Below are 21,157 nucleotides of genomic sequence, written 5' to 3'. Positions count from 1 at the left end.
TGCGATTAAAAACAACACTTTAAATTCATTCTCCAGATCCATATCTCTGAAAATGTCTCTCAGTATCATATCGTCCAGCCTTAAGTTAAATATTTTTCATTACGATGCCAATTTAGTCAATTTTTTTCCGAAAACACACACAAATGAGGCTTCAGCCCAGCAGCAAGGTGACCGAGATGGAAGAACTTGCACGTAACGAACGGTCACAAAGTCGACTTCCTGAATAAGGTTCTGATAAATTCAGCGTTGAGAACATTTTGCAGTGCTGTGATGGTCATGCATTTCCTCAAAGGAATCTCTCCAGACGCTGTGAAAACTCAGATAATTAATGTCTCCATGGTAACTATCCAGAAGATCAGAGACAAGTACCACATCTGTCTGTCTCTCGAAGATGAGAGATTGATCATCAGGATTCCTCTGAAAACTCTGTGCGTTTCACACAGTGGGAGGTCCAGGATCAGCACAGTGTTCTCTGAGGAAACGGATCCTCTCCGTTCATATTCACCATTTCTTTCTGTTCCATGTTTGTGAAGCGTGGTGGTGGCAGCATCGGGTTGATAGTCACCCTTGGCCTCGTGGTTGTTTTCTCACTGACTCACCTCGGCTTTAGAGACGGTGTTACGGTGAGAAAAGTTCATGATACGATAAGCTCGTCTTCAAGCTTGTGTGATTTTACAGTCTCGGTAAAAATGAACGGAAAATTTTATCTGATCATGAATTCTTAATTTCTGGCTCATGCTTCACAATTAATAAGCATTACGTACATTCTCTGTGTAATTAACAGTTCGTATTATAAACCAAGGGAGAAGGGTGACCTTATCGTACTCTCCTCTTTTCACTTGATCCAGGATGCAGCTGAAGGTTTTAATTAATTATTCAAGTGCCTAATGAGCTGTTCTCTGCACGTTACACTTCATGTTCACGCCGTCTCCTGGGTCCTTCAGCTCGTCCTATCAGGTCCTGCTCGAGCTCGACTGCGAGCGTGTCGTTCTCTCTGCTGTCAGCTTTTCTTATTTCAACAAGAATCTCCACTTACTTTCCTGACATTCTGATCAAATCGTGTTTGTTATTTACATCGTCAAGCTGTTGGATCAACGCAAATTTCCTTTTACTCCATAAATGAAATGTACTTCCTTCCTGTCCTCTCAAATTGTCGCTATCATTTATAAAAGATGCCGGAGGAGTCGGAGGATGATGAATAACACACTGCACCGAATCTATACGTCCAGATTACAAAGTCAGACTGAATTATTTCCATCGTTTTGTAAAGTGGACTCGACTCACGCCGCTTCCTCCACGGACTCGAGAAGACACGGCGCAGGAGGAAAGCTGTAATTAACTTTCACTCTGGATGAACGCTCGCTAATAAACTGCGCAGAAACAGCAGGCGAACGTTTCCTCGGGGAGGAGTTTCAAAGCCCACAACAGCAGACCTCCATCTCTGCAGCTCTGAGAAGGAGCTCGCTGGAGCTGCATTTTACACCAACAATGAACTCTGCAGAATCTCACCTCGCAATTCCTTTCACAGATTTTCTCTCATATTGCAGATACTGGGCTGAGGTTTGGGTGGAAACAAACAAACAAACAAACAAAATAAATAAATAAATAAATAAATATGTGCTTTTGTGTCACTTGAAATACGGAATAAAACATTCCACGTTGCACCGTTATATGAACAGAATCAACAGAAGGTTATAGTGGCCATCCCCAAGTGTTTTAATCCTCTGACACCACAGCAGTTTTCCAACGATTACAATTTTTATTTATTAAAAGAATGATGTGCACTTTTGATGCATTTATGGTGACGTTAAACAGCTCGCTGGGGTTTTTTTTGTTCCTGATAAAATGTAAAGAAGCGTAAACTCCTCTGTTCTGAAGAGATCAGAAAACCGAAAGCTCCAGCTTTATCCCCGACTGTGACCCGCTCCGACACGGCGCTGGGGACCATCAGAGAGGTCACTTCTGCAGACAGGAACCGGGGAAAAAGGTCACACGGTGTTTAATCAGCTGTTTGTGATTCTCGCTCATTTTTACCTTGAAGCTGCCTTCACACAGAAAACTGTCTCTCTCTCTCACACACACACACACACACACACACACAAACTGGAACCATGACAGAGTGCACAGGGGGCAAATAGAGCATTGCAAAAAACTGAAAACTGAATTTAAGGAGAAAATTACTGAATACTCATGAAATTATTTTTCTGCATGGACAGATATTTTTATCTGGTAAAACATCCTGGAACAATTTGGTTGCAATCTAGAACTACGTTTAATAATCTCAGAACTGGTGTCTTGTGTTCTTATAAGAGGAAATTCTCAATTATTTCAACGATATTCAAGATACTTTTAATTGTTAAGGCATTTTTTGCAGCGAGTGTACGGGGCATATAGAGAGGGTACAGAGAGAGTATAGGGGGCATATAGAGGGTAGATAGAGTATAGGGGCATAGAGAGGGTACAGAGAGAGAGAGTATGGGGGCATAGAGAGAGTATAGGGGGCATATAGAGGGTACAGAAAGAGTATAGGGGGCATATAGAGGGTAGATAGAGAGAGTATAGGGGTCATATAGAGGCTAGATAGAGTATAGGGGGCATATAGAGGGTAGACAGAGTATAGGGGGCATATAGAGGGTAGACAGAGTATAGGGGGCATAGAGAGGGTACAGAGAGAGAGAGTATGGGGGCATAGAGAGAGTATAGGGGGCATAGAGAGGGTAGATAGAGAGAGTATAGGGGTCATATAGAGGCTAGATAGAGAGTATAGGGGGCATATAGAGGGTAGATAGAGAGAGTATAGGGGGCATATAGAGGGTAGATAGAGAGTGTATAGGGGGCATATAGAGGGTAGATAGAGAGTGTATAGGGGGCATATAGAGGGTAGATAGAGAGTGTATAGGGGGCATATAGAGGGTAGATAGAGAGTGTATAGGGGGCATATAGAGGGTAGATAGAGAGTGTATAGGGGGCATATAGAGGGTAGATAGAGAGTGTATAGGGGGCATATAGAGGGTAGAGAGAGTATAGGGGGCATATAGAGGGTAGACAGAGAGTGTATAGGGGGCATATAGAGGGTAGAGAGAGTATAGGGGGCATATAGAGGGTAGACAGAGAGTGTATAGGGGCATATAGAGGGTAGAGAGAGTATAGGGGGCATAGAGAGGGTACAGAGAGAGAGAGTATGGGGGCATAGAGAGAGTATAGGGGGCATATAGAGGGTAGATAGAGAGAGTATAGGGGGCATATAGAGGGTAGATAGAGTATAGGGGCATAGAGAGGGTACAGAGAGAGAGAGTATGGGGGCATAGAGAGAGTATAGGGGGCATATAGAGGGTACAGAAAGAGTATAGGGGGCATATAGAGGGTAGATAGAGAGAGTATAGGGGTCATATAGAGGCTAGATAGAGTATAGGGGGCATATAGAGGGTAGACAGAGTATAGGGGGCATATAGAGGGTAGACAGAGTATAGGGGGCATAGAGAGGGTACAGAGAGAGAGAGTATGGGGGCATAGAGAGAGTATAGGGGGCATAGAGAGGGTACAGAGAGAGAGAGTATGGGGGCATAGAGAGAGTATAGGGGGCATATAGAGGGTAGATAGAGAGAGTATAGGGGTCATATAGAGGCTAGATAGAGAGTATAGGGGGCATATAGAGGGTAGATAGAGAGAGTATAGGGGGCATATAGAGGGTAGATAGAGAGTGTATAGGGGGCATATAGAGGGTAGATAGAGAGTGTATAGGGGGCATATAGAGGGTAGATAGAGAGTGTATAGGGGGCATATAGAGGGTAGATAGAGAGTGTATAGGGGGCATATAGAGGGTAGATAGAGAGTGTATAGGGGGCATATAGAGGGTAGATAGAGAGTGTATAGGGGGCATATAGAGGGTAGATAGAGAGTGTATAGGGGGCATATAGAGGGTAGAGAGAGTATAGGGGGCATATAGAGGGTAGACAGAGAGTGTATAGGGGGCATATAGAGGGTAGAGAGAGTATAGGGGGCATATAGAGGGTAGACAGAGAGTGTATAGGGGCATATAGAGGGTAGAGAGAGTATAGGGGGCATAGAGAGGGTACAGAGAGAGAGAGTATGGGGGCATAGAGAGAGTATAGGGGGCATATAGAGGGTAGATAGAGAGAGTATAGGGGGCATATAGAGGGTAGATAGAGTATAGGGGCATAGAGAGGGTACAGAGAGAGAGAGTATGGGGGCATAGAGAGAGTATAGGGGGCATATAGAGGGTACAGAAAGAGTATAGGGGGCATATAGAGGGTAGATAGAGAGAGTATAGGGGTCATATAGAGGCTAGATAGAGTATAGGGGGCATATAGAGGGTAGACAGAGTATAGGGGGCATATAGAGGGTAGACAGAGTATAGGGGGCATAGAGAGGGTACAGAGAGAGAGAGTATGGGGGCATAGAGAGAGTATAGGGGGCATAGAGAGGGTACAGAGAGAGAGAGTATGGGGGCATAGAGAGAGTATAGGGGGCATATAGAGGGTAGATAGAGAGAGTATAGGGGTCATATAGAGGCTAGATAGAGAGTATAGGGGGCATATAGAGGGTAGATAGAGAGTGTATAGGGGGCATATAGAGGGTAGATAGAGAGTGTATAGGGGGCATATAGAGGGTAGATAGAGAGTGTATAGGGGGCATATAGAGGGTAGATAGAGAGTGTATAGGGGGCATATAGAGGGTAGATAGAGAGTGTATAGGGGGCATATAGAGGGTAGATAGAGAGTGTATAGGGGGCATATAGAGGGTAGATAGAGAGTGTATAGGGGGCATATAGAGGGTAGAGAGAGTATAGGGGGCATATAGAGGGTAGACAGAGAGTGTATAGGGGGCATATAGAGGGTAGAGAGAGTATAGGGGGCATATAGAGGGTAGATAGAGAGTGTATAGGGGCATATAGAGGGTAGAGAGAGTATAGGGGGCATAGAGAGGGTACAGAGAGAGAGAGTATGGGGGCATAGAGAGAGTATAGGGGGCATATAGAGGGTACAGAAAGAGTATAGGGGGCATATAGAGGGTAGATAGAGAGTATAGGGGTCATATAGAGGCTAGATAGAGAGAGTATAGGGGGCATATAGAGGGTAGACAGAGTATAGGGGGCATATAGAGGGTAGATAGAGTATAGGGGGCATATAGAGGGTAGAGAGAGTATAGGGGGCATATAGAGGGTAGAGAGAGAGTGTATAGGGGGCATATAGAGGGTAGATAGAGTATAAGGGGCATATAGAGGGTAGATAGAGAGTGTATAGGGGGCATATAGAGGGTAGAGAGAGTATAGGGGGCATATAGAGGGTAGATAGAGAGTGTATAGGGGGCATATAGAGGGTAGATAGAGAGTGTATAGGGGGCATATAGAGGGTAGATAGAGTATAGGGGACATATAGAGGGTAGATAGAGTATAGGGGGCATATAGAGGGTAGATAGAGTATAGGGGGCATATAGAGGGTAGATAGAGTATAGGGGGCATATAGAGGTTAGATAGAGAGTGTATAGGGGGCATATAGAGGGTAGAGAGAGTATAGGGGGCATATAGAGGGTAGACAGAGAGTGTATAGGGGCATATAGAGGGTAGAGAGAGTATAGGGGGCATATAGAGGGTAGATAGAGAGTGTATAGGGGGCATATAGAGGGTAGATAGAGTATAGGGGGCATATAGAGGGTAGATAGAGTATAGGGGGCATATAGAGGGTAGATAGAGAGTGTATAGGGGGCATATAGAGGGTAGATAGAGAGTGTATAGGGGGCATATAGAGGGTAGACAGAGAGTGTATAGGGACATATAGAGGGTAGAGAGAGTATAGGGGGCATATAGAGGGTAGATAGAGAGAGTATAGGGGGCATATAGAGAGAGTATAGGGGGCATATAGACGCTAGATAGAGTATAGGGGCATATAGAGGGTAGACAGAGAGTATAGGGGCATATAGAGGGTAGATAGAGAGCGTATAGGGGGCATATAGAGGGTAGATAGAGAGCGTATAGGGGGCATATAGAGGGTAGATAGAGAGCATATAGGGGGCATATAGAGAGAGTATAGGGGGCATATAGACGCTAGATAGAGTATAGGGGCATATAGAGGGTAGACAGAGAGTATAGGGGCATATAGAGGGTAGATAGAGAGCGTATAGGGGGCATATAGAGGGTAGATAGAGAGCGTATAGGGGGCATATAGAGGGTAGATAGAGAGCGTATAGGGGGCATATAGAGAGAGTATAGGGGGCATATAGACGCTAGATAGAGTATAGGGGCATATAGAGGGTAGATAGAGTATAGGGGGCATAGAGAGGGTACAGAGAGAGAGAGTATGGGGCATAGAGAGAGTATAGGGGGCATATAGAGGGTACAGAAAGAGTATAGGGGGCATATAGAGGGTAGATAGAGAGAGTATAGGGGTCATATAGAGGCTAGATAGAGAGAGTATAGGGGGCATATAGAGGGTAGATAGAGAGTGTATAGGGGGCATATAGAGGGTAGATAGAGAGTGTATAGGGGGCATATAGAGGGTAGATAGAGAGAGTATAGGGGTCATATAGAGGCTAGATAGAGAGAGTATAGGGGGCATATAGAGGGTAGATAGAGAGAGTATAGGGGTCATATAGAGGCTAGATAGAGAGTGTATAGGGGGCATATAGAGGGTAGATAGAGAGCGTATAGGGGCATATAGAGGGTAGATAGAGAGCGTATAGAGGGCATATAGAGGGTGTGTAATAGGCATGCGCAGGTAGAGGGTGCATTAAGAGTGCACAAAGTGCACTTCAGGCAAACAAAGGGTGCATTAGAGGGAACATCAGTGTACAGTGTGCAGCTTTTGTTGGAAACCTGTTTTGGGGCGGGGCCAAGCGGATTACTAGAGAGTCGAGGGAGCGGAGCCAAGTTGTGGCTGCATCCATAGAACAGTAAACATATACAATAACACACAACAACACAACCTGACAACATCACACCACGCTGGATACAGATCTGTTCGAATCTCAGCGTCACTGTGGATTAATGAGAACAAAAAACATTCCACATCAGACAGGAAATTAACTTCACACCCAACTGGCCCAGTACCGGTACTGGGGGTCTGAATGGGTTCATGAGTGAGGAGTGCAGTGAGAGAGGAGTGCAGTGCAGAGAGAGAGGAGTGCGCAGTGAGGAGTGCAGTGAGAGAGGAGCGCAGTGAGAGAGGAGTGTGCAATGAGGAGTGCAGTGAGAGAGGAGTGCGGAGTGCAGTGAGACAGGAGTGAGGAGTGCAGTGGGAGAGGAGTGAGGAGTGCAGTGAGGAGTGAAGTGAGAGGAGTGCAGAGTGCAGTGAGAGAGAGGTGCAGTGAGAGAGGAGTGAGAGAGGAGTGAGAGAGAAGTGCAGAGTGCAGTGAGAGGAGTGCAGTGAGAGAGGAGTGCAGAGTGAGGAGTGTGCAGAGAGGAGTGCAGTGAGAGAGGAGTGAGGAGTGCAGTGAGAGGAGTGAGGAGTGCAGTGAGAGAGGAGTGTGCAGTGAGGAGTGCAGTGAGAGGAGTGTGCAGTGAGAGAGGAGTGCAGTGAGAGGAGTGAGCAGTGAGAGAGGAGTGCAGTGAGAGAGGAGTGCAGTGAGAGAGGAGTGCAGTGAGAGAGGAGTGCAGAGTGCAGTGAGAGAGGAGTGTGCAGTGCAGAGTGCAGTGAGGCGTGCAGTGAGAGAGCAGCGTGCAGTGAGAGGAGAGAGGAGTGCAGAGTGCAGTGAGGGGTACAGTGAGGGGTGCAGTGAGAGAGGAGTGCAGTGAGAGAGGAGTGCAGTGAGAGAGGAGTGCAGTGAGAGAGGAGTGCAGAGTGCAGTGAGAGAGGAGTGTGCAGTGCAGAGTGCAGTGAGGCGTGCAGTGAGAGAGCAGCGTGCAGTGAGAGGAGAGAGGAGTGCAGAGTGCAGTGAGGGGTACAGTGAGGGGTGCAGTGAGGGAGGAGTGTGCAGTGAGAGAGGAGTGCAGTGAGAGAGGAGTGAGGAGTGCAGTGAGAGAGGAGTGAGAGAGGAGTATGCAGTGCAGAGTGCAGTGAGGCGTGCAGTGAGAGAGCAGCGCACAGTGAGAGGAGAGAGGAGTGCAGAGTGCAGTGAGGGGTGCAGTAAGGGAGGAGTGTGCAGTGAGAGGAGTGCAGTGAGAGAGGAGTGAGGAGTGCAGTGAGAGAGGAGTGAGAGAGGTGTGCAGTGAGGAGTGCAGTGAGAGGAGTGCAGAGTGCAGTGAGAGAGGAGTGCGGAGAGAGGGGTGCAGAGTGCAGTGAGAGAGGAGTGCAGAGAGAGGGGTGCAGAGTGCAGTGAGAGAGGAGTGCAGAGAGAGGGGTGCAGAGTGCAGTGAGAGAGGAGTGCAGAGAGAGGGGTGCAGAGTGCAGTGAGAGAGGAGTGAGGAGTGCAGTTAGAGGGGTGCAGAGAGAGGGGTGCAGAGTGGAGTGAGAGGAGTGAGGAGTGCAGTGAGAGAGCGGGGTGCAGAGAGAGGGGTGCAGAGTGCAGTAAAAGAGGAGTGCAGAGAGAGGGGTGCAGAGTGCAGTGAGAGAGGAGTGCAGAGGGAGGGGTGCAGAGTGCAGTGAGAGAGGAGTGCAGAGAGAGGGGTGCAGAGTGGAGTGAGAGGAGTGCAGTGAGAGAGGTGCAGAGTGGAGTGAGAGGAGTGCAGTGAGAGAGGAGTGTGCAGTTAGGAGTGCAGTGAGAGAGGAGTGCAGAGTGGAGTAAGAGGAGTGAGCAGTGAGAGAGGAGTGCAGTGAGAGGAGTGCAGTGAGAGAGGAGTGCAGAGTGCAGTGAGAGAGGAGTGCAGAGTGCAGTGAGAGAGGAGTGTGCAGTGAGGAGTGCAGTGAGGCGTGCAGTGAGAGAGCAGCGCACAGTGAGAGGAGAGAGGAGTGCAGAGTGCAGTGAGAGAGGAGTGCAGAGTGCAGTGAGGAGTGCAGTGAGAGAGGAGTGCAGAGTGAGGAGTGTGCAGAGAGGAGTGCAGTGAGAGAGGAGTGCAGAGTGTGCAGAGAGGAGTGCAGTGAGAGAGTGAGGAGTGAACTCACCCTGTGCGATGGCAATGGACTCGAACCGGTGCAGTTCCCGCAGCAGGCACGAGCGCTCGGCGGGATGGAGGCTGTAGATGAAGTCTCGCGCTCCCTGCGGCGAGCTCAGCGACTCCACCGGCTCCTTGCGCGCGTGCGTGCCCAGGTGAGAGACAGGCGCGAGCGTGCGGAGCGCGAGAGCCGGCCGCACAACTCTGCGCAAACACGGCAACATCGCTGAGGGGCCCGGGGGGGCCGGGGGGAGGGGCACAGGGTGCGGGCAAGAGCCTCGAACGGACCGGCTCGCGCTGAGTGAGTGAGTGAGTGAGCACCGAGGCGCCCCGGTCACGCCGCTCCACACTCCGAGCCGCTCAGCATCCAAAGCAGCGACTCCTGAAGGCGCGTCTCCGCAAATCCCGGCGGTGAAACCCGGTGGCCCGGGGCCGCACAGCGCGGCGGCGCGCGCTCATAGCGTTCCGGCCAAAAACCGAAAGAACACAACCGCTTTCCGTTCCCCCAGCCGCGCGCGCACCCGACAAATAACCTGCCGCTGGAACACGGCTTGACTGGCTCGAGCTGTGACGTAGCGATGACGACACTCCTGCCGTTCCCAGAGCCAGTGGGCGGGACAGTGTGAAGGGGAAAAAAACACCCCGTCCGACTGTGACCGCCTACTTTCTCACGAGACTCATCCCGGAAGTAAATGCAGACGAGAGCCGGGCCGCCATCTTGGACAGGGCAACGGCCGAATTTACTCTCATTGACCTGAAGTGACCGAAACACCGTTCAGGAAATGATGCGTCACGGGATGCGCGTTTACATTTCTACACTTGACTGCAACATTTATATCTGCTGGATCACTATTTTTTTAGTCTATTATTCTGTTAATTATTTTAATCATGAAATGAAAACTACAAAATCACTATCAGTGTGTACATACAGTGGTCTGCAAAAGTTTGGGCACCCCTGGTCAAAACGACTGTTACTGTGAACAGTTAAGCAAGTTGAAGATGAAATGATCTCAAAAAGGCATAAAGTTAAAGATGAAACACACTTTTCAACATTTTACGCAATATCAGTGTATTATTTTGGTTTTGTACAATTTTAGAGTGAAAAAAGGAAAGGAGTAACTAGCAAAAGTATGGGAACCCCAGGAGATTTGAGCACTCAGATCACTTTGACCAAGCTCTCAGACCTCAATTAGTTTGTTTGGGTTGTGGCTTGTTCACACTTATCGTTAGGAAAGGCCAGGTGATGCAAATTTCAAAGCTTTATAAATACCCAGGCTCCTCTAACGTAGTCCCAAAAATCAGCAGCTATGGGTTCTTCTCAGCAGCTTTCTATCACTATGGAAATGGTTGAAGCCCATAAAGCAGGAGAAGATAGCAGAACATTTTCAGGTTGCCATTTCCTCAGTTCAAAATGTAATTAAGAAATGGCAGTTAACAGGAACAGTGGTGGTCAAGATAAGGTCTGGAAGACCAGAAAAAATTTCAGAGAGAGCTGCTCGTAGGATTGCAAGAAAGGCAAATCAGAATCCCTGCTTAACTGCAAAAGACCTTCAGGAAGATTTAGCAGACTCTGGAGTTGTGGTACATTGGTTCTACTGTTCAGCAACACCTGCACAAATATGGCCTTCATGGAAGAGTCATCAGAAGAAAACCTCTCTTGTGTCCTCACCACAAAAATCAGTGTCAGAAGTTTGCAAAAGAACGTCTAAACAAGCCTGAGGCATTTTGGAAACAAGTCCTGTGGACCAATGAGGTTAAAACGGAACTCTTTGGCAGCAACAAGCAAAAGTATGTTTGGAGGAAAAAAAGGGCACGTCTCCAACCGTAAAGCATGGGGGTGGATCAATCATACTTTGGGGTTGTGCTGCAGCCAATGGTACGGGGAACATTTCACGGGGAGAGGGAAAAATAGATTGAAGGAAATTCCAGCAAATTCTGGAAGCAACCATAACCCCATCTGTAAAAAAGCTGAGGTTGAAAAGAGGATGGCTTCTACAAATGGATAATGATTCTAAACACACCTCAAAATCTACAATAGACTACCTCAAGAGGCGCAAGCTGAAGGTTTTGCTCTGGTCCTCACAGACCTCAAAAGAGAAGTGCATGCAAGACGGCCCGGGAATCTCTCAGAACTGGAAGACTCTTGACTGGCTATAAGGTGTTTACAAGCTGTGATACTTGCCAAAGCGGGTATTATGAGGTACTAACCATGCAGGGTGCCCAAAATTTGCTTCGGGCCCTTTTCCTTTTTTGTCATTTTGAAAATGTAAAAGATGAAAATTTAAAAAAAAATTTTGTTTAAAATATAAAGGGAATGAATCATCTTTAACTTTATGCCTTTTGGAGATCATTTTATCTTCCGCCTGCTTAACTGTTCACAGGAGCAGCAATTTTGACCAGGGGTGCACAAACTTTTGCATACCACTGTAGTCTATTATTTTTATGAACTTTATGGGTTTAAACATGCCTGCTTTAATTCGGATTTATTATAAACAGGCCACTGTAATCGGAGCAACATGATGCGATTTATTTTGCATCTCTTTGCAGACTCGCGCTGGCCTTTTCTGACCTTTCCAAAATGGCGGCTGCCTTGGCGTATTGTAAACGCTAGCAAGAGTGGCTAATATTGTTTTCTTCTCTCGACTACTTTGACGGTTTCCTTTGTATTTTCTTGATCGTGATCGATTTGGATTCTGAACAATTCTCTGATCGCACATCATAATTTATTGATTTGCACACAAAGTTCCACAGGCTTGGGTTAGCTTGTTGCTAGGCTACAACGCAAGTGTTCATGGGACATGCAGTTCTTGGACCGGTGCTTAGTTAAAATAAATAAAAAACAAACCACATATTGCAAATTAGGACCTCACAGGCTGAACTCGCGCGGTTGCTCATGGGAAATGTATTTCTTAATGTGATTGATGTGGAGGAACTTGACTGCTTAGTAAAACTACATTTCCCATAATTCAATGTTAAACATTTATGTTCTGTTCTCGAAAAGCGGGGATTTGACGGATCTTGTGTGTAAATTTATGACGTTTGTCGTTTAAACCGAAACAAATCCGCTGAATTGCAGCCTTGTGAGATTCTCAATCCTCCGAGATCAGCACATGTCGCGGTTTGTTTTTCGAGTATAAACAGTGACACCCAGTGGCGGAACCGTGTCACTACAGAGCCAGGCGGAACCCTTTGGTTCGGATCAGTTCCTTTTGATTGGCAGGTCGTGTCCTTGTCCCTGTGTCCAGTCCACTGTGACTTCACACCCTTCTCCTTTACTCAGTGGTGAGGAGTTTCCCAGTCAGACCTCAGTGCTGAGGAAGGAGACCATGTTCCAGAAGGTCCAGGAGTAAAAAAAATAACACTGATTTAATCCTCAGCTGGAACTCTGTTTTTCATCTCGCTGAGGTTTTGGGCTTCACTTTTCTCTTTCGAATCCAAATTAATCCTCAGACTTTTGTTCCAACTTGCAATGAAGCAAAACCATGCACATAGAGCTGGACATTGAGACTTATAAAACCACGTGATCAAATTAGACATTTTAATTGCATGTAATGAGTTTCATCAAACCTCCTAGCTGGGTCCAGAACCATGGGTTACCTTTGAAAATCCACAATCTGAGCTTAAATATAAAACGTCCCATTTTGGAAGAAAAGCCTCAGTGAGACGTCCATGCCCAAGACACAAACACACAAGTGCATCTCAAAAAATTAGAATACCATGAAAAAGTTCCTTTTTTTCAGAATTTAATTCAAAAAGGTAAACTTTCATACTGTATATTCTATATTCATTACATGTAAAGTGAAATATTTAAAGCCTTTTTTGTTTTAATTTTGATGATTATGGCTTATAGCTCATGAAAGTCAGAAATCCAGTATCTCAAATTATTAGAATATTCCCTAAGATCAATCAAAAAAAGGATTTACAATACAGAAATGTCCAACTTCTGAAAAGTATATTCATTTATACACAATACTTGGTTGGGGCTCCTTTACCATGAATTACTGTATCAATGCAGTGTGGCATGGAGGTGATCAGTCTGTGGCACTGCTGAGGTGTTATTGAAGCCCAGGTTGCTTTGATAGTGGCCTTCAGCGTATCTGTATTTTTGGGTCGGGTGTTTCTCATCTTCCTCTTGACAATACCCCATAGATTCTCTATGGAGTTCAGGTCAGGCAAGTTGGCTGGCCAATCAAACACAGTAATATCATGGTCAGCAAACCATTTGGTAGTAGTTTTGGCACTGTGGGTAGGTGCTAAGTCCTGCTGGAAAAGAAAATCAGCATCTCCAAAAAGCTCGTCAGCAGATGGAAGCATGAAGTGCTCTAAAATCTCCTGGTAGATGGCTGTGTTGACTTTGGACTTGAGAAAATACAGTGGACCAACACCAGCAGATGACATGGCACCCCAAATCATCACAGACTGTGGAAACTTCACACTGGGCTTCAAACACCTTGGATTCTGTGCCTCTCCACTCTTCCTCCAGACTCTAGAACCGTGATTTCCAAATTAAATGCAAAATGTACTTTCATCTGAAAAGAGGACTTTGGACCACTGAGCAACAGTCCATTTCTTTCTCTCCTTAGCCCAGATAAGACACTTCTGACATTGTCTCTGGCTCAGGAGTAGCTTGATATTAGGAATGCGAAAGTTGTATCCCCTTTCTTGAAGATGTCTGTTCATGATGGGTCTTGATACACTGACACCAGCCTCAGTCCACTCCTTGTGAAGCTCTCCCAAGTTCTTGAATCAACTTTTCTTGACAATCCTCTCAAGACTGCGGCCATCCCTGTTGCTTGTGCACCTTTTCCAGCCACCCTTTTCAGCAATGACCTTTTGTGGCTTACCCTCCTTGTGGAGGGCATCAGTGATCATCTTCTGGACAACAGTCAAGTCAGCAGTCTTCCGCATGATTGTGGTTGTGTGTACTGAACTAGACCGACAGATACACTGTGTTCATACTGTTTTACTCAAACTCGAAATGAAATATTCTAATATTTTGAGATTTTTTGTGTTTTTGTACTGTATGCCATACTGATTAAAATAGAAAAATGCTTGAAACATTTGTTTGTGTAATGAGTCTATAATATATAACTTTCGCTTTCTTAAATAACTGATGGAAAATATTGAACTTTTTCACAATATTCTAATTTTTTGAGATGCACTAGTACGTATAGAAATACATTAATTTCCCCAGTAATTAAAAACTCTCATTTATCTAATTTCTGTGATCGTTATTGGAACGTTCCTCTAATGTTCAGATAACTGAACTGGAAGATTGTCATGTTTTCCCCAAGGTTTCTTGGATTGAGAAGTTTCATACAACCAACCAGGGATCTTCTGCAAAGTTTCTCCAAAAGGTTCCTACGTTAGAACGTTCTAGAAACCAGAACATGCAACCAAAAATGAAGGTTGCATTTACAGAAAACAAACTTTCCAGAAAACAACCGAACAAACCTTCTCGAAACGTTCCCGTCACCAAAAAAAAAAAAGTTCCTGGAATATTCTGGGGAATAAAAATGAAGTTGAAAAGTAAGTTTATTGTGAAAAAGATGAAGGTCTGAGTTTCTGTTAATGGAGTGATCTAACTGGGATCGAACCAGAACCCACATGAACATAGCGAGGAGGAAGGAATTCAATAAAATCATACACCTTCAGAGGTCACCAGGTGACATCAACTAATTTTCATGTTACGTTTACAGCATGAATAGAGGTTGAAAAAATTTTCAACTATTTATGCATTTATTTCCAAAACATTTACAAGTCAAATTATTAACATAAATATTCCAGCTGTGACCCGCATTACCTGCCGAGTGACATAACGAGCAAAATTTAGCAATATTGAGTCTTGAAACTCGCAAGCAACACTGTAGCCTGCAAGAGCTGAACTCTTCCAGCTCATTTAAAACTAAAGAAGGAAAAAAAAAGCACAAAGCTGTAAACTGGAGGAATAATATATTTAATGTCTCAAAAAATAGAACATTTTACAGTCATTTGTTTTCAAATTCGCTTTCCATCACCAACTGATCCAACTTTGCCGCTCGCTCGTTAGCAAGATGGCTAACCAGCTAACACAGCTAACCAGCTCCCTCGCGAGTCGACGATGGTCTGCGGTTCGAATGAAACAAACACAAGCAGAAGGTTTGATGGTTTCAGTGTCGCGCTGAAGAGTGAAGCGATTTATTTCATCCGGTGGAGCCGAAATTACTCCGATCCACAAATATTACAGAAAAAAAAAAAAAAAAAAAAAAAAAAAAAAAACAGCACCAACATTTAAATAAGAAACGGATGAATTCTGGAAGTTAAAGAAGAAAAAGTTCATTTTTTACACCAGTTTTAAGAGACTGGGTTTGATTTTGAGAGAGAACACGAACGTGTGAAATGAACCTGGACGAGGTGTGTGTGTGTGTGTGTGTGTGTTTTATCTGTGTGAATTACCTCGTAGTGTATTAACAGAATATACAGTATCTCACAGGAAAGAGGGCGGGATTTACTTCACCAAGTGGATCAATAACTTAATATTTGCTGCTCCGCCCAGTCATTATTTACACTTCATTTTTTATACAAACTATATCTTTTTTTTTTTTGCTAATGCTAATGGTTGAGTTTGGATTATTTATTGCAGATTAATAATAATAATAACAATAATAACAACAAAAAATATACTTAATATCGTAGATTATTATATGGTTAACGACGTGTTCAAAATGAGCATTTTACGTAAAAATTTTCCAAAAAAAAAGTAAAAATAAAAACAGCCTTAATAACACTGCACTAAACATTTGTTTCATTGTTACAAATTCTCACTCCATCATCAGAGTGTTGTTTTAAAGAATTAAACCAGCAGTTCACGTCCTATAAAGCGATGCGCAGAAATACAAGACAAAACAAAGGAACTGAACGGATTTCCTGGACTATCAGAGACGTTTCGCTGCTCGGATTTATATTTCTGCGTTAAACTGACCAGCTGAAACACGCGCATCCATTAGTGTACTTACGGTAGACCTGCTACTCTGATAATTACGGTCCTTATCAACAGGTTAGTGATTCGCCTGCTAGTGTCGCGAGTTTAGAGCATTGTTTTATCCTCAACGCTTTAAATCGAGTTGTGTGAGATTTCCTGCAGGGAGAAAACACATTTCGTTCGCACACACTCGTGTGCCGATCAGAAGCCACGCCCCTCGGTCGGCAGCCTCTCTAGGCAGCGCACAGTCTTGACGTAGGAACTGTTGCCAAACGTTCGTTAATTATGTGCTGACGAATCAGATCGAACAGTCGTGTTTTGATGATCATAAAAAGTCGTTTGGTTAAATTTCACTTTGCAGCTTGGACACGGTGACGAGCGAAACGTTCGCCAGCGAGCTAACAGCTATGATGCATCACGACACTTCATACATGTTTGATATCGACATATCATACACATCGACTACGTTACGTTTCTGCGCGTTTTTGTTGGATGAAAACGAGACACCAGGAAGAAACTAAACGCGAACAAATCTTTATCTCTTTGTTTAATTAGTGATTAAAACAGTGACATCAAATAAGAAATTCTCACACAGCGCGCTTTACATCACTTTGCTTTCAAAGTAAACTATTATTTGTGAATTTAAACTGAAACTTGGTATTTTCTTTACCGTCCTGTGAAGAAAACATCACATTTACACTTTTAGCGTCACTGTGGAACAAAAACAAACGAAATCTCTGTATAATAATGAAGCGAACGACACCAGTTTAGCGTTAAAATTGGCTGTAGGATTCAGACCTGGGAAAGACAGAGCGCGAGAGAGAGAGACGGTAACTATGGCAACACAAACAGGACAAACGCTAAACTGCACTTGTAGGAGGAGCCGAACAGAAAAACTGATCACGATGTGAATGTGATCTGTACACTGAAGTGACAATGACTTTAAAAAAAAAATACGTAAACAGAATTTTTGTGGCTAATCGTCCAGAAAACGCGTCCGAGAAGAAGAATGATCCGAGAGTAAAATAAATTAACGATAGGAGAGACGCCTCTTCCGTCTGAGCGGAGACTAAACGCGTCGAACCCGAACCCAGAGTAAATGCTCGTGATGAGCGTAAATGCTGGAGTATTATGGGATGCGAGGCGCCGAGCGGTCGTTGGTGACGGTCTTCTTCAGTCTCACTCCTCTCCGGATGCTCTGCAGCATGGTGTCCGGCTCCTCCACAGTGCCCTCAGACCCTTCGGAGGCAGCGGACAGGGGCGGGTTCGTTGACGCCTGACCGCTCCACGACTCCACCGGCAGGACGGATTCTGGCTCCACCTCCTCGTTCGGCTCCACCCCTGTGAAGTCAGGCACAGTCGGGGTCATGACGGGGATGACCGGGGTTTGGATCGGGACGGGGCCGGTGCCCCTGCGCACCGAGGGTTTGGTGGATGGGGTGCGGCGAATGGTGGCCACGCCCGGGACCGTGGGGACGGAGGGGATGCCGGCGGTGGAGGCGGGGCGCTTGGTCTGGAACAGCTTGCGGTAAGTCTGGCCGAGGTCGCTGTTCCGCGGGACGGTGGAGGATTTATCGAAGTCCTGCTGCTCGGAGAAATAATCGTAATCGGACACTGTGGGGAGGCGAGACGGAGAACGGGTCAGGGATCCACACATTCATTCAACTCTTTTAGTGCTAAATGTCACCTGCACCCTGATTCCCTTCATCTCTGATTCAGGAAATTATTATTATTTATTCTCTCACTTCTTTCCTTTGCCTTCTTCATGCTTCCCGTGTTCCCCTCTTTTCTCTCATCCCTTGCTTCTTCCCTTCCTCCTTCATTTCATGCCTCCCTTCTTTCACCCCTCACTTTTCTTCCCTCTCTTATTTTGTGCCTTGCTCCTGTCTTCCCTTGATTCTGGTCATTACCTCACACACACACACACACACACACACACACACACACAAAAAAAAAAAAAAATTATATATATATATAAATCTCACACACTCACCCTGAGAGGGGATGGTGTCCTCAGAGCAGCAGGGCGTGGTACTCTGAGTGCTATATCCACTGGAACACTGGAGCGAGTCTCTGCTGGAGTGCTGAGCGTCCAACTGCAGACCACGAGAGAGAGCCAAAGCCAAATCCTGCTGAACCTCCACCTCCTACACACACACACACACACACACACACACACCACTCAAGAGCCTTGCTTGCACTCTACACGCTGTATATAAAGACAGACTTGTGTTTAAAACGATGTATTATTACACAGGTATGAACTGTGGAATGTTTCTGAAGGTTCTTCATCAGACACGTGACTGACCTTCGGTGTATTCGTGATGCTCCTGGTTTTCTGATTGTCCTCGGGCTGTGTGGAGTTTACTGTCGGCTGGTACGAGTTGTTCGAGTCCACCACCTCCTTCGGCTCCTTCTTCTTCCTCAGCGTGTTCACCATGGGCTGATCGTACGGGCCTGGTTTCGCCCAGTCCTACACACACATCATTACATCATAATACTGAATACACAACACTGCACCATCACTGTATTTAACCACGTTCTCAGATCCAGCCACTGGATGGCGACCTTTAACCGAATGACTGGCCTGACTGCTTTGGAAATACATTACAGAACCAAAGATACATCTTAATTTTACATCATCAGTTTCTTTACAGAACGACCTTCAAGGAGCTTAGAGGATCTCAGCTTGACTTGATGAGTCAGAGCGAATCAGTGTGTCGGTCGGTGTGACTCTCTCACCCAGAGCGAATCAGTGTGTCGGTCGGTGTGACTCTCTCACCCAGAGCGAATCAGTGTGTCGGTCGGTGTGACTCTCTCACCCAGAGCGAATCAGTGTGTCGGTCGGTGTGACTCTCTCACCCAGAGCGAATCAGTGTGTCGGTCGGTGTGACACTCTCTCACCCAGAGCGAATCAGTGTGTCGGTCGGTGTGACTCTCTCACCCAGAGCGAATCAGTGTGTCGGTCGGTGTGACTCTCTCACCCAGAGCGAATCAGTGTGTCGGTCGGTGTGACTCTCTCACCCAGAGCGAATCAGTGTGTCGGTCGGTGTGACTCTCTCACCCAGAGCGAATCAGTGTGTCGGTCGGTGTGACTCTCTCACCCAGAGCGAATCAGTGTGTCGGTCGGTGTGACTCTCTCACCCAGAGCGAATCAGTGTGTCGGTCGGTGTGACTCTCTCACCCAGAGCGAATCAGTGTGTCGGTCGGTGTGACTCTCTCACCCAGAGCGAATCAGTGTGTCGGTCGGTGTGACTCTCTCACCCAGAGCGAATCAGTGTGTCGGTCGGTGTGACTCTCTCACCCAGAGCGAATCAGTGTGTCGGTCGGTGTGACTCTCTCACCCAGAGCGAATCAGTGTGTCGGTCGGTGTGACTCTCTCACCCAGAGCGAATCAGTGTGTCGGTCGGTGTGACTCTCTCACCCAGAGCGAATCAGTGTGTCGGTCGGTGTGACTCTCTCACCCAGAGCGAATCAGTGTGTCGGTCGGTGTGACTCTCTCACCCAGAGCGAATCAGTGTGTCGGTCGGTGTGACTCTCTCACCCAGAGCGAATCAATGTGTCGGTCGGTGTGACTCTCTCACCCAGAGCGAATCAGTGTGTCGGTCGGTGTGACTCTCTCACCCAGAGCGAATCAGTGTGTCGGTCGGTGTGACTCTCACCCAGAGCGAATCAGTGTGTCGGTCGGTGTGACTCTCTCACCCAGAGCGAATCAATGTGTCGGTCGGTGTGACTCTCTCACCCAGAGCGAATCAATGTGTCGGTCGGTGTGACTCTCTCACCCAGAGCGAATCAATGTGTCGGTCGGTGTGACTCTCTCACCCAGAGCGAATCAATGTGTCGGTCGGTGTGACTCTCTCACCCAGAGCGAATCAGTGTGTCGGTCGGTGTGACTCTCTCACCCAGAGCGAATCAGTGTGTCGGTCAGTGTGACTCTCTCACCCAGAGCGAATCAGTGTGTCGGTCACTGTGACTCTCTCACCCAGAGCGAATCAGTGTGTCGGTCAGTGTGACTCTCTCACCCAGAGCGAATCAATGTGTCGGTCGGTGTGACTCTCTCACCCAGAGCGAATCAATGTGTCGGTCGGTGTGACTCTCTCACCCAGAGCGAATCAGTGTGTCGGTCGGTGTGACTCTCTCACCCAGAGCGAATCAGTGTGTCGGTCGGTGTGACTCTCTCACCCAGAGCGAATCAGTGTGTCGGTCGGTGTGACTCTCTCACCCAGAGCGAATCAGTGTGTCGGTCGGTGTGACTCTCTCACCCAGAGCGAATCAGTGTGTCGGTCAGTGTGACTCTCTCACCCAGAGCGAATCAGTGTGTCGGTCGGTGTGACTCTCTCACCCAGAGCGAATCAGTGTGTCGGTCAGTGTGACTCTCTCACCCAGAGTGAATCAATGAATAACTTCTTACACATCAGTGTTTCTCTCTAAGCCATGAATAAAATCAGTGTTTTGATTAGAGTGACTCTAAGGCAGTGTGAGTCAGTGTTCCCTCTCCTCCAGGCCACCTGGTGGAGGAATGATTCTAATGGAGCAATGGAGTAAATAAAATGGATGGACAAACCTTCCAGCTGGGGATCTTGGAGGATGGGGGGAGCATGCCAGGGGTCAGCGTGGAGTAATGGGGGTAATCGGGCATCAGCGCTGAGCCTGGCCTCGACCACGACCTCAGAGTGGAGGAAGAGTAGGAGGATGAAGGGGAGGAGGAGGAGTGGGAGGAGGAGGGATTTGGAGTGAAGGGGAAGGCCACTCCGGCTGAGTACGAGGCCTCTGCAGGGGCGTAGTGGCCGTAGCCGTTTGTCAGCTGAGAGTGGTCAAGTGGATGGATGACAAAAACATAACGGAAGAAAGAAATAAAAATAAAATCATGAATGAATGAACAAAGCAACAAAATATGGCTGAGAGAAAAAAATATATATATAAAAGTACAAAGTCACATGCTGCAAATAAAATACCACTAATACAAAACAGACACATGAGAGATCTGATAATGGAGTGAGTGACTGCCCGATGGGAAATGACCCTAATTCATGAGGGAGCCAATAGGAAGTGGCGCTGGTGAGCAGACAGCCAATCAGGAGTCACCTTTTCAGTGGGAGAGCTGCACTCGCTGACTGACTGAGCCGACTCAGAGGAATCCAACGAAGCACAGCTGGAAGGAAGCTGCACACAGCAGACAGGATGAGCAGAGGACACGCCCACAGACCCAC

The 21,157-nt window shown here is 46.5% G+C and overlaps 2 protein-coding genes across 6 annotated transcripts in view; both read right to left on the bottom strand.

The window, feature by feature from the left end:
• The window catches only part of LOC132886386 (transmembrane protein 65-like), a 56,812-nt gene extending 47,272 nt beyond the window's left edge, over positions 1 to 9,540 (bottom strand). Inside the window, exon 1 of the mRNA XM_060920974.1 lies at positions 8,997 to 9,540. Within this exon, the coding sequence (XP_060776957.1) occupies positions 8,997 to 9,210 (214 nt within the window). The 5' untranslated portion in view covers positions 9,211 to 9,540. The remainder of the gene's footprint in view (positions 1 to 8,996) is intronic.
• Positions 9,541 to 14,926: 5,386 nt separating this feature from the next.
• Positions 14,927 to 21,157, bottom strand: part of LOC132886370 (protein MTSS 1-like) — a 52,234-nt gene continuing 46,003 nt past the window's right edge. For 4 of the 5 annotated variants that reach the window (XM_060920945.1, XM_060920946.1, XM_060920948.1 and 1 more), the window contains 5 exons: positions 21,033 to 21,110; positions 20,512 to 20,751; positions 18,256 to 18,420; positions 17,941 to 18,094; positions 14,927 to 17,561 (listed from right to left, as the gene is read on the bottom strand). In XM_060920945.1, coding sequence (XP_060776928.1) covers positions 17,077 to 17,561; positions 17,941 to 18,094; positions 18,256 to 18,420; positions 20,512 to 20,751; positions 21,033 to 21,110 — 1,122 coding nt within the window. In that variant the 3' untranslated portion in view covers positions 14,927 to 17,076. The remainder of the gene's footprint in view (positions 17,562 to 17,940; positions 18,095 to 18,255; positions 18,421 to 20,511; positions 20,752 to 21,032; positions 21,111 to 21,157) is intronic. The other variant, XM_060920947.1, reaches the window with a different exon arrangement.

The sequence above is a fragment of the Neoarius graeffei genome, chromosome 5 (genome assembly GCF_027579695.1).
Source record: "Neoarius graeffei isolate fNeoGra1 chromosome 5, fNeoGra1.pri, whole genome shotgun sequence".
Lineage (NCBI taxonomy): Eukaryota > Metazoa > Chordata > Actinopteri > Siluriformes > Ariidae > Neoarius > Neoarius graeffei.
Note: the sequence above shows the minus strand (reverse complement) of the source record. Positions and strands in the feature narration are given on the sequence as shown.